The sequence below is a fragment of the Pristiophorus japonicus genome, chromosome 2 (assembly GCF_044704955.1).
Source record: "Pristiophorus japonicus isolate sPriJap1 chromosome 2, sPriJap1.hap1, whole genome shotgun sequence".
NCBI lineage: Eukaryota > Metazoa > Chordata > Chondrichthyes > Pristiophoridae > Pristiophorus > Pristiophorus japonicus.
The window spans coordinates 359,821,628-359,839,412 of record NC_091978.1 but is presented as its reverse complement, the minus strand read 5'-3'; the positions used below and the strand labels follow the sequence as shown (position 1 = coordinate 359,839,412).

The 17,785-nt window shown below is 45.2% G+C and overlaps 1 protein-coding gene across 5 annotated transcripts in view; it reads left to right on the top strand.

Annotated features, from left to right (window-relative positions):
- Positions 1 to 17,785, top strand: part of gstcd (glutathione S-transferase, C-terminal domain containing) — a 223,611-nt gene that overhangs the window by 28,917 nt on the left and 176,909 nt on the right. For all 5 annotated transcript variants that reach the window (XR_011591266.1, XM_070872675.1, XM_070872664.1 and 2 more), the window contains 2 exons: positions 635 to 889; positions 6,119 to 6,212. Coding sequence is in view for 4 of the 5 variants with exons in the window: in XM_070872675.1 (XP_070728776.1) it covers positions 635 to 889; positions 6,119 to 6,212 (349 nt within the window). In the remaining variant the exon portion in view is untranslated. The remainder of the gene's footprint in view (positions 1 to 634; positions 890 to 6,118; positions 6,213 to 17,785) is intronic.

The window sequence follows — 17,785 nt, the reverse complement described above, 5'->3', positions numbered from 1 at the left end:
CCATGAACCAGAGGGCAGGGAGTCAGTCTGGAAAAGCTTTAGTTTAGCATATATTTTCCTCTTGAATGTCTAATAAATTGCAAAGAATCAGATACAGAATGAGTATCAGTTTGAGTGAGCGATAGCTGAAATACTTCTCAAGACACCGTCATGCACCTTAGACATGAGATGTCAGACGATAGCTGTCTTGCCGGTGAGTGGTTTGGACGTGCCTTGCTCGGGCCACATCAGATAAATGTTGCGTCTGCTCGGAGATTTTGTTACCTACTTTGTGTTTAACAAGCATCTCACTTCTGATCGAAGAGGAAGCAAGTTAAAATCTGGCACGGCGGCGAAGTTTTCAGGGTCAGTTATTAGAGGGCCTTTTGCCTTGGTTTTGGGTTTCGCTCTTTAGCAATCGCATGCCGCTCTGTGTAAATCTGGAGGTGTTGGAAATAGGAACTGAATGTTTCTGTGATTGCAGGAGGATAGTTCACATCACAGCTGCTGAGGAAAGCAGAGTTCCCAGTGCGGCACCATCACTTGCACGCCCGAGAGACCTACTGACAAAGAGAAAAGTCACGCCATTTACTTGTGAGGACGTTTTGATTGATGGATGATCACATTTTTTTTCTTCTGTATTTCTCCTGATCAGGTTTCTCTTGGAGACCGTCGAGACCAGACGCTGAAAGCCTTGCCCTTGCTGTCCCGTTGGTACCAACGCGTTGGGGAAGTATCTGGAGTGAAGAGACCCGCTGCCGACTGTGGCATTCATCTTCTCAACCTCGCTGCTCCTTTGCCGCCCTCCGCCGTGCTGACTCCGAGCTCCTGTAGCCTTCAGGACGAAAAGGCCAAAACCACAGACCTCCATTTCCGAGGTGGCCCAAGGCCCACCATGAGCAAGCTAGAAGTAACTCAATATTTTTTATGGTTTTAGGATATCCTTGCTGCCTTTTTTCCGTTGTACCGCAGAGACAGAAAGCATTACGATATTTATTACCTTGTAAACTTGCTCTGCGGGAAAAGATTCTTTTGCGATCAGTCTGACAACTGACCGCTGGGTGGTTGCCAATGACTGTTTATTGACTGACATTGATACAGACCCCACAGGGAACATCGGAAGGATTTGAGACTCAAGCCACAAATAATAATTCTTCAATGGTAAAGCCGACAGTATTTTCTGTTTGAGAATTTAATGTTTTTTCTCTTTATAGTTGCAGCACACTTTTTTCAAAGAGGGAGTTTTTATTTATTTATTCATTCACGGGATGTGGGTGTCGCTGGCAAGGCTGGCATTCATTGCCCATCCCTAGTTGCTCTTGGTGGTAGTGAGTCAGATGGGTTTTTACGACAATCCGATAGTTTAATGGCCACCATTGCTGATACTAGCTTTTTAAAAATAAATTTCAGATTTACTTAATTAAAATTCCCCAGCTGCCAGGGTGGGATTTGAACTCGCTTCGCCAGGCCTCTGGATTACTGGTCCAGTAACATAACCACTATGCCACCATATCCTCTGTTGGGAATGCTGTATAAAGCGATGGGTTATTAAAAGGCAAGTAGGCAGTGAGATTTGGGATCTAATTCTAGACAGCAGGTGTAATTGTGGAAGGATCAAGCTGTGATGGTGGTGCAGATGGGGGAACAAGCAATAAACCAGAGTTAGAAGATACAAGCTGGGACATCTGGCAGGACAGTATTGCTTAGACGGAGAGGAGTGAGGCACTGGAGGGATTTGAAACTGAAGACCAGGATTTTGAGATCGGTTCAGTGGGGTTACAGGGAGACAGTGGAGCTCGACAAGGACATTGATAAAGGGTGTGCAGGGCTTTGTATGGGGGCGGGCTTGGACTACAGGGTTCTGCATTAGCTGAATTCTGTGAAGCTGATATTTGGAGGCAGGGAGGCCAGTGAGGAGAATGTTTTGAGAAATCAATCCTAAAGGTGATGAAGGCGTGGTTTAGGATTTCAGTAGAAATGGGACGGAGATAGTTACAGGGAAGTGGGCAAAGTACAGTCTCGGCACTGCACTAGTGGAGTAAAAAGCTCAACTTTGGGATCAAGTGATTGCGCACTACCAGATTGAGCATGAATGGACAGCTGGAGCAAGAGCTGTTGACGTGTTGGCCAGAGCCAAAGATGATGGTTTTGCCAACTTCCAGCTGTTGCAGTAACAAACTCGTCTTGCAGTCAATGTGCTCCATTCACTGTTACTTTAATTCTGATTTGGTGGAGAGAGAAAGCTGGATGACATCGACACACCCGTGAAAACTGACCTTGTACTTGTGGATGATGTTGTTCGAGGGCAGGTTGTAAACGTTGAATAGATGGGAGGCCAAGGATGGAGCCCTGGGCACACTAGGGGTTAATTTGTGGGCAGGACAGAACAGCAGATACCTGTACGTCAGTAGTTAACTCGTATTTAGCTTACACAAAACTAAGAGAGGAATGGAGAGTCACAGTTTTGAGTTCCTGGTAAGAATGAATTTGAGGACAGCTGGGTGGAGGAGTGTGTTGGGGGCTATCTGTAGCTGAGGAGGAATAGGAACATAATAAATAGGAGCAGGAGTAGGCCATTCAGCCCTTCGAGCTGCTCCGCCATTCAATAAGATCATTGCTGATCTTCCACCTCAACTCCACTTTCCTGCACTGTCCCCCATATCCTTGGGCTCCCTTGGTATCCAAAAATCTATGTCTTGAATATACTGAACAACCGAGTCTCCACAATTCCCTGGGCAGAGAATTCTAAAGGTTCACTGCCCTTTAAGTGAAGAAGTTTCTCCTCATCTCAGTCCTAAATGCCGACCCCTTATTCTGAGACTGTGAGCCCTGGTTCTAGACTCCCCAGTCAGGGAAAATATCCTCCCTGCATCTACCCTGTCAATCCCTTGAAGAATTTTGTATGTTTCAATGAGATCATCTCTCATTTTTCTAAACTCCAGAGAATATGATTGGCGGGGGGCGGAGGGGTGGGAGGGGTGCGGGGGGAATCCCAGGAATGAGTCTAGTAAAGAAAGAAAATCTCAACAGCAATGGCCACAGTGATAAAATGGATAAAGATAAGGATGCAATGGAGAGATAGAGAGAGGGTGGTTCTTGTCTAAAGATGCCGAGTGAATAAGGCATATTGAATTCCATCCCCATAAAAATTGTTGTACAGATCAAAATGCACTGGTAGACCTGGTTCGGGGAGAAGCAGCCCAGCAGACCCACAAGTGGAAAATGACACTTGCGGTTTGGAGAAATTTAGTTCCACAATTCTCAGAATTAAGCTAGTTCCAGTGAATGAACTCACACCGTCAGACAATATGTTCACTTTGCAGTCTCTCCAGAAATCTGCAATATCCAACAAAATAGATCAAAAATATCTTACAAGTTGGTAGACTTCCAGTTAACCTTATTTCAGTGAACTCCCTAAGCATGCAGAGGTGTCTAAGAGTGTCATTTGTGCCGGGTGATAATTAGGCCCAGTGATTGATTAAAATGCACAGCAATTCTGAAGGCTTTTTACAGTGGCAATTGTCAGAAGCAAGTTACAAAGACTAAACAGCAAAAAAAGTATTGAAGTGTAACTACTGTGCTTCTGGACTGCCAGTGGTTTTTCACTTGTGCATTAACGAGGCTTTTTCATCCCTGCACCAGATACTTTGATTTTATTTTTACCGTTTTCAAATATTCGATATCCAGCAGTGACTAAACTGTATTTTGGTGTCTCTTGAAGTACAGTGTCTGCTCTCTCCACATCTCTTTGTTTGACAGTTCTCCCACGCTGGTATCTCACAGTCTTTAGAGTTCTTTAACATCCCAAGTCAAAAGAAGAATTTAACTCTGCTAAATATTTTCTCCTTTCATCATCATAGACAGTCCCTCGAATCGAGGATGACTTGCTTCCATGTCAAAAAGTTCACGGGTGTTTCAATGATGGACCTAAAATTCCAGGTCCAAACCAAATCTTGAAGGATGGACGATGCCTGTGCGTGGTTTATTCCCAACGTGTGGTGACCGTTGCACACCAGCCACCACACGGGCTTGACAGAGCTAGGTCTTGGTCCAGTGGCAAGGATTACCCAAGACGACTGGAGACCAGCTCTGCTGCACGGACCTAGTGCGCACACATATCGCAGTGTGGGCTGGCCCGTGCTGCCCCTGGGCCCTCGCCTCTTCTGGACCCCGAACTCACGCCTCTCCTGGGCCCCGATCACATCCCTCAACAATCTCTCGCCGCTCCTTCACCCCGACCTCACCGCTCCTGCAGTACCTGCCCACGCTCCAATCACCGACCTGGACCTTGGTGACGTCACTCTTCACTGCCGTTGCTCTCCTGCTCCATCACGTGTTGCTCCCTGGAGTGGTACGCTGCCACGCCGCTCCTTCTGCTCCCCGGCCTACTCTGATGGTGCTCGCAGGCCGGGGGTTTCCACTTTAACCTCTAAACTGCTGTTAAAAGTTGAGCAGGTTTTCCAAATGCCAAGTAATTCAGAATTAATATTCACATTATTAGCACCATCATTTGATCATTTCTCCTGCAGAGTGATTCCCCAGCAATTCCAAATCATTGACCCTCACTTTCCAAAGCCGATTTTCCCCCTGCCCTTTCCTGACAGCATGCTATATCCCATGCTGGGGTATTGGTCTATAGTCCTGCTCACCCTGTACGTCCTGTGTTTTTCTGCTCAGAAGTATTGTTTAACATGAGAGTTTGAGTGAAAGTGCTGGTGAATGGCGCAGGCAGTGCGTTGAGTCTAAGATCAGCTGTCGCAGTAACCAGCTGCTCTTACAGTCACTGTGCCTCCAGCTCTACTCCATCTACTGGCTACTTTCGTTCAGACTAATTCTAAACAGCCCGCTGCCCGCCTGCTGACTGTTGGACCAACCGATTATCAGCTGGAAACCTCCTTCGCTGCTCATTGGGTGGAGAGAGGCAGAGCACCAGCACATTCTAACAGATTGTTGATTAAAATGTGCTGGTGAGTGGGAAAACTGCTAGGATTGAAAATTGTGGGACTTGCCGTGAAATGCTTTGTCCATGCATCAATTTCTCTTAGCTGCATGGAAATTCTTCTCTTGGTTTGTCTGAAATGAATTGGGAAAGAAAAAGCAAAGTCTGGGATTTTAGAGAGCCCCCCCCCCCCCATTACAATGAAAATCAACCTCAGTAGGTGGCGGGTTTAGAGAAACAGGAACAGGAACATGAACAGGATAGACCCTTGAGCCTGTTCTGTCATTCAATGGGATCATGGTTGATCTGTAACCTAACTCCATATACTCGCCTTTGCCCCATAGCTTAACCTTTGGTTAACAAAAATCTATTAATTTTTGGTGTCAACTCTCCATATGACAATCTGTAGTAAGTTTGTTTTTTCCATTGTCGGCCTTGGCTAAGTGGTAGCACTCTTGCCTCCGAGTCAGAAGGTCGTGGGTTCAAGCCTCACAATAGGACTTGAGCATGTAATCCAGCTTAATATGTCAGTGCAGTACTGAGGGAGTGCTGCATTGTCATAGGTCTTTTGGACACGGTTAAACCGAGGCTCCATCTGTCCTCTCTGGTAGACATAAAGGATCCCATTGCTCTATTCTAAGAAGAGGAGAGTTCTCTCGGTGTCCTGGCCAATGTTTATCCCTTAGCCAACCTCACTAAAGCAGACAACCTGGTCTTTTATCTCATTGCTGTTAGTGGGGAATTTCCTTGCAGTAACTACACTGCAAAAAGTACTTCATTGACTGTGAAGCATTTTGGGATGCCCCGAGATCGTGAACGGCACTATATAACTGGAAGTTCTTTGTTAGGAAATTATGCTTCATTAAGATGGAGCTCATCATCTAGGGATGAGGTGTAGACAGGCAGCTACAAGGCCTGATTTCAGAATCCTAACTTTGCTAATTCTGGCCCTCAGCTCACCTCATCCATTGAGTAAGTTCAGCCAATTCTTGGTTGTAGTAATTCGAACCATACAAATTGAGGGCATTCGGCCCATTGTGTCTGTGTTGACTCAATGTTAGTGCAATTCAAAACTAATTTCCTCTGCTTCAAATATTTCTGCAATTTTCCTGTAAAAGCTGCAGTGATCTTTCAAGGTATTAAAGGTGACAAGGGACCTATTGAAAAAAAACTAATGAATGTCTCCTGTCTTTAAAACAGGAGAATGGAATTTCCGCCAAGTTCACTTCACACCCTTGTCCCTCATGGAGCCTGGACTGGAGCAACCTTCCAGTAACTGTCAATCCCATAGAAGGTAAGAACAGTCTTTGTGCATCTCCTATCACTTCGACAGTATTTGAACTCTCTGGCCTCCCAACATAAGCGACTTGTCCCGGGGGCCCTCCTGATTCCAGGTCATGTTGTGCCACCATTGACCTCTGTCACTGTTGCTGACCTCTTCAAAGAGTCCGATATTCCCCGTAAAATCTGGAGAGTTGCTTTGCTATCAGACAGTTCTGCGAGGTCTTGCACATTTTATTAACTTTAATTGATTTGGAGGCATGCATACGATATCCAAATTTTCATTAATTTTCTTTTAAATCTGTTAAGTTGTGCACTACTTGGACCTGCTCAGAAATCCATTGTGTGTCCAAAGGACCTTGTGTAGGTGTAGAGTTGGTGGTTGTTCATGCTTTTACCCACTCAGCTCCAGACTTCACTCTTCGTTTCTCAAGCGGGTTGTGGCCGTATTCCCCCATTACCTTTTCCATGCCCCACCTGATCTCAGCAACAACAACCTGTATTTATATAGTGCCTTTAACGTAGTGAAACATCCCAAGGCGTTTCACAGGAGTGTTATAAGACAAAAATTTGACACCGAGCCACATAAGAAGAAATTAAGGCAATAAGAGGTAGGTTTTAAGGAGCGTCTTAAAGGAGGAACGAGAGGTGATAGCGGTTATAAACGAGGTCTAAGCATCCAGCTAGGACTAGCGCCTCTAGATGCTTTGTGTAAACCGTGTGCACTTTTTCTTTTGCCTTTGTTTTAATCGTCAGCGCAGGGCAACTATTTGCATAAACAACAAGATGAAACTCCTCCAACATTTTACACAGCTCAGCTCTCAAAACTTGTGATAATTGAAAGAAAGACAAAACCTTTCTAAACAAAGCTTCAGTAATTACAACAGATTTCATTTCCAGTGCATTGGCTTTAGAACTTGATATGAATTGCAATGTGAAGAAAGAAAGACTTGCATTTATAATGGAGTCTTTCACGGCCACCAATTGTTCTAAAGTGCTTTACAGCCAATTAAGTACTTTTTGATGTGTAGTCACTATTGCAATATAGGATATGCGGCAATACGATAATGACCAGATAATTTGTTTGTTTTTAGTGATGCTGATTGAGGGATAAGTATTGGCTAAGACACTGGGGATAACTCCCCTGCTCTTCTTCAAAATAGTGCCGTAAGGATCTTTTATGTCCACCTAAGACAACAGACTGGTCTTCGGTTTAACGTCTCCTTCCGAAAGACTGTACCATGACAGTGCAGCACTCCCTCAGCACTGCACTGATAGTGTCAGCTTAGATTTTTGTGCTCAAGTCTCTGGAGTGGGACTTGAACCCACAACCTTCTGACTCCGACGAGAATGCTCCCCACTGAGCCACGGCTGAGTGCACAACACTGAAAGAAATAGCCAGCTTTTGCTATCAGTGCCTTACTATTGTCCCACTATTAAGTCCTGATTTTTTGTGTGTGTGTTTTTCAATAAAAAAAATGTTGTCAATATTTTTACATCAATGGTATTAATTAATGGGAAACTGTAGAAGTAGTGTGGATTGCAATCATATACAATCCCCAGTTACATTCACTGATGTGTAGAGCGTCCTTATAACGATCAATGATAGGCCTGTTTTCCTCTGTAATAAGCAAGCTGCGAGCGAAATTCCATTGCTGCAGGTTCCAACGTTATCGAAAACCTGACAGTTAAAATGGCGGCGGGCGCGGACGTGGATGTGTCACGGACGCGGTGGGAAGTGTTCAGCCACAATTTTGAACCACCATGGGATTAAAATCAGCCCAAGAATGTTGATTTATGTCGTGCAGTTCACTCGGCCTGAAATGCCAGTTTTCTGTAATCTGATTTGAGGTTAAATGCTTTGCTTGTATCGCACTTTTGGAGGCGTCTCTGATTTATACCTCCCGTGATTGCCGCATAGCTCAGCCAGTTGTAGACCCCGAGGAATGGTTCACGCACGGTGGCTCTTTGACCCGTTGACCTCTGCAGATATTTTATTGCTACAGTTGGATTCTACGGCAAACGTTCACAGTATGTGCTTGGGCACAAGGAACCTGCCCCACTTGCTGCAGGCTCTGATACCATCTGAAAAAAAAAGGTTCCTTCCTACCTCAAGGTTTAACTTCACCTGCTGCCTAACCTCTCGAGTTCCACACTGTGTGTGGCCAGTGGAGGGGAGATTGTGGGGGGGAGGTGTGGTGATTCTTGTATCTTAGTTTAATGATTATTATATTTGGGTAGCAATGTGGTAGCCATCATGGGCCCAAGGAGAGACGCCGTTGAGGTGGAGGAGAACACAGCTGACAGACACCCTCTTTAGTCTCTCCACACTTTCGCTGTACTGTATTTAAAAAAGTGCTAAGCAACATGGAAGCAATTAGAGTCTGTGAGTAGTCTGAATGGAGAGCAAGCTTTAGATTCTCAAAAGAGAATGGGAAGCAAAAACCAATCTGAAGCAGACCCCCTTAACATCTCCTCCACCCAACTAATCACGTCCATCTATTCTCGGGGACAGATTGGATCTATCGGATCAAGCATACATATTGGAATGCTGTCAAATACCTGAGCATTTGTTTGGCTACAGTCTTTAATGTACTTGATATTAAGTTGAATTAATAGTGGAAGCTAAGGGTATGGTGGTATAGTCTTTCTGTTGCTAGACTAGGCAGCCTGAGGGCTGGCCTAATAATGCAGAGAATGTGAGTTCAAATCCCACCATGTCAGTTTGAGAACTTCAATTCATTTTTTTTAAAATGTGGAAATAAAGAGCTGGTACTAGTAAAAGTGACCATGAAGCTGTCAGATTGTCTTCAAATCGGATGGGTTCACTAATGTCCTTTTTAAGGAAGGAAACCTGCTGTCCTTACCCGGTCTAATCTCATCATCATCATCATAGGCAGTCCTTCGGAATCGAGAAAGACTTGCTTTCACTCCCAAAGTGAGTTCTCCGGTGGCTGAACAGTCCAATACGAGAGCCACAGACCCTGTCACAGGTGGGACAGACATTCGTCGTGGGAAGGGGTTGGTGGGGCTGGTTTGCCGCGCGTTCCTTCCGCTGCCTGCGTTTGACCTCTTTGCGTTGAGACTCGAAGAGGTCAACGCCCTCCCGGATGCACTTTCTCCCCCTAGGGCGGTCTTCGGCCAGGGTCTCCCAGGTTTCAGTGGTGATGTCGCACTTCACCAGGGAAGCTTTGAGGGTGTCCTTGTGATGTTTCCGCTGCCCACCTTTAGCTCGTTTACCATGAAGAAGCTCCGCATAAAGCATTTGCTTAGGGAGTCTCGTATCTGGCATGCGAACTATGGCCTGACAGCAAAGCTGATCGAGTGTGGTCAGTGCTTCAATACTGGGGATGTTAACCTGGACGAGGACACTGATCACTGATCTAAGCTATATCTTCCTCAACTGCCCTCTGAAGGGGCCGAAACAAACCAGTAAGTTGTATCAAACCAGCATCTAGGGATGAGCAGTAATTACCGACCTTACCAGTGATACCCACATCCCGAGACTAAATAAAATATGCGGTGTTAATGCAGCGCTGAGGTACCATCAAAATAAATACAGCATGCATATGCTTTGTTGTGCTGCATTAGCGAAAATCATTGCAAAGATTATTGAATTCTCGATGTAGTCAGGGACCGCCTGATAAAACTCCTCCTCCCCCCCACTCGGCCCAGATAAATCCAAGGGACCATTGGTCCGAACTTGATGGAAGCCAAGGCCCGCCCAAACGACAGCCGATGGCCGCCGAGAGACCGGGTGGTACTTTGCCAGGAAGATCCCTCAAAAAGCAATGGCGAAATGACGGCTTACACCGTCAATCTGGGTGTAAGTTCTCAAATGCAATCCTTGCCAAAGTGCCGCCGAGGATTGAGTCGGGCCCAGGGAGGGGGGAGGGGGGAATACTGAAAAATAAAAATCTTCACAGAAAAAAAACACTGGAACACCTTCAGGTGACCCCATACGTGAAAGAAAAAAAATGTTGCATGTTCACTAACCTTTTTTTTGCAGGTCTTCTTACTTACCGTAGGGGTGAGACCTGCGCAGCGGTCCTTCCCCCTGCTGCCACCGATTCCCGCCCGCACCAATGTGCCAGCTCGGCGGGTGGGAGGTCACTTACCCGACTTGGCCATCAGAGGCCGTGAGCGGGCGATTCCCGGCGGTACACCCCTCCCGCCGGATGCAGACCTGGAGGGGAGAGTGGCTAAAAAATTCGGCGGCAACCAGCGGCAGTGGGCCGTAAGGCCACCAATTTCGGGCCCCAAACTTCAGTTGTCCAACTGTGCCCAATTATATGTACATCTGTAAATGTTCTAGGTGAAAATTAGAAATAAGGGAAAAAAAAATGCTGTAGATTCAGTAGAGATAAAGGATGGGGCCTCTTTGACCAAGCTTTAGGTCATCTGTCCTAATATTTCCTTGTGTGGCTCGGTGTCAAATTCTGCTTGATAATGAATGCTCCTGTGAAGTGCCTTGAGATGTTTTACTACGTTAAAGGCACTACATAATACATCTTTTTGGGGCATCAAGGTTTTACAAAAACAATATCTGAGGTGCTTTCCTGAATGGAAGAGATGGGCAGAAAGCTCTGAATGTTCATTCTTATTTAACCGGGATGAGAACCATTGTTTTACTTATTCAGTTTGAAAATCTATTTCTAAGTCCACAACTTTACGTGCTAAAAACTAAAGATCTTGCTCTTGCGCAGTTCTTTATTCTACTTTGTGTGTGTGTGTGGGGGGTGGGGGGGGGGGAGTTGTGCGGGGGTGGAAGGGAAGGGGAGGGTGGGGAGGGGGGGTGGTGGAGGTCTTAATTTACGCAGGACAAGACAAAATGTATAACACTTAGTCAGATATGAGAGAAGGAAAATAACGGCCATGCCAACCCCCCCCCCCTTTCTCTTTCTCTCTCTCTCTCTCTCTCTCTCTCTCTCTCTCTCTGTGCCATGGACACTTTAATGCTTCATTCTCCTGATGCCCTGGGCTGCTTGCACACGATTCTCAAGTATGTTTTCACCCTGTGGCTCGGCATTCATTGATTAAATGTCAGTGATGTGCAGAGGGCTTGTGGTGTTTGAAAGGAGAACTCACTAAATCTGTTGTGTTGCTCTCATTGGTCAGGATTCACATTTATTGATTTATTGACCATGTCTAACGAGTGGATTGACTGATTTACAAATATAAACAGGAGTACATCAACGACCTGTGGTCTCCTTTTGGTCCGACCATTTCTAGCTGTGCTGATGGACCTTGTTCATTCTTGGTGCCAACTCCCGAACAGCTCAATGGTAGATACACGGGGCACTCAGCGGGGAACGGTGGATCCCAGAATTCATTCCGCATGTTATTACAAACTCGTAATTCACAAGCGCAATGTGATGAATGAGCTATTAAGAATTATCCGCCTAAGATGATTGGCAGAAGAACCAAAGGCCACATGAGGAAAAACATTTTTATACAGCAAGTGGTTATGATCTGGAAAGCACTGCCTGAGAGGCAGATGGAGGAGGATTGAATTGTGGCCTTCAAAAGGGAATCAGATAAGTACCTGAAGAAAAAAAATTTGCAGGGCTATAAGGAAAGGGCGGGGGAGTGGGACTAGCAGAAGTGCTCTTGGAGAGAGCCAGCATGGGCTCGACGGGCCGAATGGCCTCCTTCTGCGCTGTAACCATTCGAAGATTGTACGATTCTAAGTAGAATAAATTCTGCATTTCATAGTTTTCCCCCATTAGCATTCTATTAATACCACAACTGAATAAGTTTTATAAAAAAAGAAAACAAATTAAGAGAAATATGTATTTCTATGGGCAGCTGCAAGCTTTAATCCTCCTCAATTGGTTATGGGAGGTACCTGTCATTTTCCTCTGGCAGCCAGTGGTCAACATAATATCTTTCCTTTGGAAGGTATTTTACATTTTCTGTGCAGCTATGTTAACTCTGAGTGGACTTTTGTCATTAAATGTCTTTATATTAATTGTCGCTAATTTTCTGAAGGGTCGCATGTAATCCCAGATGACTGAGAAAACATTGAGTGAATATTTTAGGGTTTGATGTCATGGGGGGGAAGATTAATATTTCTTCCGGGTTCCTTTATTCGATTGAGTGCTGATTGCAATATTTAAGAATATATGATTTCAGTATTTAATATACAAACTGCACCAGTTATACAACAAAATAGAGGTATTTTTAAGCACGGTAGCATAGTGCTTATGTTACTGGACTAATGATCCGGAGACGTGTGTTCAAATCTCACCAGGGCAGCTGGGGGAATTTAAATTCAGTTAATTGAATTGAAATGACCATGCAACTACCGGATTGTCGTAAAAACCCATCTGATTCACTAATGTTTACCTGGTCTGGCCTATGCGTGACTCCAGACCCACAGCGATGTTGCCATCGTCATCATCATAGGCAGTCCCTCGAAATCGAGGAAGATTTGCTTCCACTCTAAAAATGAGTTCTTAGGTGACTGAACAGTCCAATATGGGAATTATAGTCTCTGTCACAGGTGGGACAGACAGTCGTTGAGGAAAGGGGTGGGTGAGACTGGTTTGCCTCACGCTCCTTCCGCTGCCTGCGCTTGATTTCTACATGCTCTCGGCGATGAGACTCTAGATGCTCAGCGCCCTCCCGGATGCACTTCCTCCACTTGGGGCGGTCTTTGGCCAGGGACTCCCAGGTGTCGGTGGGGATGTTGCATTTTATCAAGGAGGCTTTGAGGGTGTCCTTGAAACGTTTCCTCTGCCCACCTGGGGCACGCTTGCCGTGTTCCGAGTAGAGCGCTTGTTTTGGGAGTCTTGTGTCAGGCATGCGAACAATGTGGCCCGCCCAACGGAGCTGGTCGAGTGTGGTCAGTGCCTCGATGCTGGAGATGTTAGCCTGGATGTGGTTGACTTTTAACTGCCCTCTGAGATGGCCTAACACGCGACACCGTTCCACCAAACCGCCACAGCAGCGGTTCAATAACTGCTGGCCTTGCCGGCATCGTCCACATCCCGTGAATTAATTTTCCTCACAAACCCAATGATTGTAACACTGCTCATTTCTCTGTTAAATAAAAGTTAAATAAAGTAACTGTGTGCAACTGTTCCAAGATCCAAACAGAGTTACTTTAATTTCCTTGTGTGTGTGTATATCTATTTTCTGTCTCCAGCACCAGAAGATACAATCAATACAATTATTTACGATATACTTGGCCAAGATCAATGTGTGTTTGCTGCCAAGCATAGTTTAGGTCAAGATCGATGGGAACCTTTTCCCTTTCGGTGGGTGTTTGTTGTTTTTTTATCTTAATTGCCATCAGAAGATGTGACAGGTTGGTGATATAGAGCTCCGCATGTAACCTTACTAACACTGATTCAGCCTAACAGGGATTATTCAGCACCTCTTTACAGCACTAAACATGTTAGTGGTTCATCCGCACAGCTTTGCCTTTTACCCTTTTCAAGAGGAAGGTAACGCTCGGAGTGAATGCAGTGAACGATGTGCATTTGCCTTGCTTCCAGGCAATATGTACTTTTCATTCCTCTTCCAGCTTTACTCCTATTTCTTAGCTCACCCTTGCCTCAGCCTTCCTGAAGACAGTAATTCAGCTGGGATATAGCTGCTTCTTAGGCGGTCCCTCGTATCGAGGATGACTTGCTTCCACACCAAAAAGGGATATATATTTCCATGGGCACTGGCAGCTCCCTGGCACCTCCCCCAAGTGGCCATTCTTTATACGTAAATCTGGGCTGAATGTTGGTTGGCAAGTTGTTCACTCGTGAGGGCCATCACAGCCTGAACTTGCCCTAACTAAATGTCCACACACACACACACACACACACACACACACACACACACACGCGCGTGCTCGCGTGTACACACACACACACACACACGCACACATTCCAGTGCTATTAATTATTTCCGTGTACATTTTCACAACTTTATACTGAAGCAGATCCTGTATCCAGTTCGGACATGACCAGGCTGCCACGTTGTAACCCTACAATAGCTGCTTTTGGCTGGTTATGAATTGATGATATGCAGATCAACATCGATGGGAACCTTTTCCCTTTCGGTGGATATTTGTTGTTTTTATCATAATTGCCATCAGAATAAGATGTGACAGGTTACACTGTTGCTACTTTCTCCACATGCCTTCATTATCTCGACAGGTGGAAACGTTCTGATGTGACTTTTTTTTACTGTAAAAGAAAAGCTAGAACCACATTTTCCAAGTATCACATCCTAATTATGATCATCTCCGAAATTAACTAAGTGATAAATCATAAGAGCTGAGGAATGAAAAGAACCTCCCCACACCCCCTGGAAATACATAAGCCCAGATGCAGCTATTTGGGGGATAATCAAAAATGTAGTGCCTGGCCTCTAAGGTTTGCATCTGTTGTGTTAAGTCTTGACATCTGCTTCACTGGTTTTATACTGTCACAGATATTTGAGAGATATTTGCACACTGGTGCAATATGCTGGTCTCCCCATGTCCTGTGGTCACTTGTTGGATTGTGGCTTGCAGTTAAAACACTCGCATTTACATACACCAACTTGCATTTATATAGCACATTAAAAGTAGAAAAAAGTACTTCACAGATAAAAGTAGAAAAAAGTACTTCACAGAGGTGTGATTTTTTTTTTAAAAAGCATTTATATAGCCCATTATCAGGATGTTCAAAGCACTTTATATTCATTCTGTTACTTTTTGAAGTGTAGTATGTGCGCACAGCAAACTCCCACAATTAGCTACTGAGATGAATGGCCAGTTAAAGTATGTTTGCGCTATTTGTTGAGGGTCGAATGCTGGCGTGCTCTTCAAATAGCGCAATGAGATCGTTTACATCCACCTGAGAGGACAGACTGGGCCTCAGTTTAAGATCTCATCCGAAAGATGGCACCTCCGACAGTGCACCGCTCCCTCAGCACTGTACTGGAGTGTCAGTCTAGATTTTGTGCTCAAGTCCTGGAGTGGAATTGAATCCACAACCTTCTGACTCAGAGGCGAGAGTGCTACTCACTGAGCCAAGATGACACTTGAAATAGTAGGTAGAACATCACTCGAGCTTCTCTTGAATTAACTCATTAAAACATATAAGATTCTGAAGGGGATTGACAGGGTAGATGCTGGCTCAAGTGTCTAGAACTGGGGGCGGGGGTGGGGGGGCACAGTCTCAGGATAAGGGGTCGACCATTTAAGACTGAGATGAGGAAAAATGTCTTCACTCAGAGGGTTGTGAATCTTTGGAATTCTCTGCACCAGAGAGCTGGGGATGCTGAGTCGTTGAGTATACTCAAGGTTGAGATAGATAGATTTTTGGACGCTAAGGAGATCAAGGGATATGGAGATCGGGCGGGAAAGTGGAGTTGAGGACGCTGATCAACCATGATCTTATTGAATGTCGGAGCAGGCTCGTGGGACCGTATGGCCTACTCCTCCTCCTAATTCTTATGTTCTTATCTAATAATGCAGGTACCTATATAAGATTAAGCAAAAGATAATTTTGTCCTTAAATCTATTTGACTTGTGTGCGGCAGTTAAAAGATATGAAATTTATGAAGTTGGATGGGTGGATAAATATATATATAATTTTTGGTTTTCAGCACTGATTAATCTAGAACTAGGGTGCATAGTTTAGAACTGAGATGACAAGAAATTTCTTCTGAGGGATGCAAATCTGTGGAATTCTCTGCCCTGGAGAGCTGTCATTGAATATATTTAAGGTGAAGCTAGACAGATTTTTGAACGATAAGGGAGTGAAGGGTTATGGGTAGCGGGCAGGAAAGTGGAGTTGAGGCCAAGATCAGATTGAATGGCGGAGAAGGCTCGAGGGGCCTACTCCTGTTCCTATTTCTTATGTTCTTATTACTAGGCAAGTTTTTTTGTGAATGAAGTTCCCAGCCCCTATAAATAATGATGCCAATTATCAGGCTTTACATTGTCATTCTGATTCAATTCACTTTGGTTCTAATCTTTGGAGGGGAGAGGGGTAGTGGCGGGGAGGGGAATGTGCAAAACGGCAGTAATGAGAAGAAATATGATGCCATTTATCTGTGGGGGAAATGGATCTCAACCCGAGCCCTGGTTTCAGATACATTTTGAAGGCAGTGTCAGTAATCTGCTCGACTAGTCGCATTAGGTGAGATAATGTCTTACTGTGGACGCTGGGGACCCACTAACACAGAGCCTCCTGAATGGAATACCAATGTAGTCATTTTAAAAGCCACACAATTGTAGGTTCAGTGCAGGAGGGAATTTTCGAATCTCGCCCTCACCTAATTCCATCCCCCATCCTGCATCTACGCTCACCCCTTTCTCCCCCCATTTAGTTTTTTTTATCCCCTTTACTACTCTCCATCCCATGTTCCAGGTGTACTATTACAACTCGTAGCGTTGAGTCTCAGATTTCCTGTCAGCTTTCCTAATCATTGAACTATGTCTTGGGTTTAATGGTACCCCTTCCTGCTCCCCAAGCTTTGCCCTGGGTTAATATCAGCTGGTTAATATCCGCTCTTCCTGCCCTCCAAGCAGTCCTGAGTTAATATCAGTCCTGCTCCCCAAGCTCTTCTTGCCCCTATCGATACCCCCATCCCATGTCTCCGATCCACTGTTATCACTTCCCTCTTTACTTCTTGTTGGGACTACTCTCGACCCCTCCTATTTTTCATTCTATGACTTGGCTCTACTCACGGCGCTTCCCATTCTTCTTAAAAATCCTGAACCTATTCTGGCTCTTGTGTCTGCCCTTTTCCCACTCTCCACGCCTTGTTTTGAAGACACCCCTAGAGACACCAACCTAAAGGCTGCCTCCAGCAATGAGCCAGGCAGTTTGCTAAAGATAGGCATGTCAGAGCAGCACATCATAAACGTCAGCTCTGGAGCAGCACCACGGCAGCAATGACTTTCGCTGGACACGGAATACTCTGTGAAAGGGCAAACTGGCAAGACAGGCTGCCCGGGACCGGTCCTCTTTCCCCTTATTTAGAAAGACAGCCACGCAAATGTTGGAAAGCTGAATGTGACAGGGTATGGTGATACCCTCCCATCCACGGTTGCTAAAATGACACTAAATGGTTAATTTGTGCCAACGCCACCTTGAGTTGCCAGAGGCTTTGTTGGATATGATTTGCAGAAAGTAAGGACACAGAATATTTCCATATTTGCCATTTATTGTCGAATTTTAAAAATAGCAACATGCTACTCACAGTAGGCCACTGTCCTGGTGTATGGAATGAGTTATAAATGAACAGCACAAATAGGCTCGTGGCTAAAAAAAAGTATGTAATTACCGGTGGTAAACACAGAATGACATTTGGTAGTTTTTTTAATGTTTCCACTCTTCTACTAATTAGGGGCGGAGGGGGTAATGATTCTGGGTCCCTGCCAATACCAATCTGTGTCTGGCTGCCAGGAGCAACAGACTGGGGTCCTTTCAGTTCTCCATTAAACCCTCCCTTTCTGTGGGTAAACATCTGAACTCCATTTGTTACCTTCTTATCATAGGCGGGGCTGAGGGCTCTGATCCGGTCACCAATCTGTCTTCTCAACTGACGAGTGGTGTGTGGCCCATGGAGCCCTGAACACGACTTGGGGAA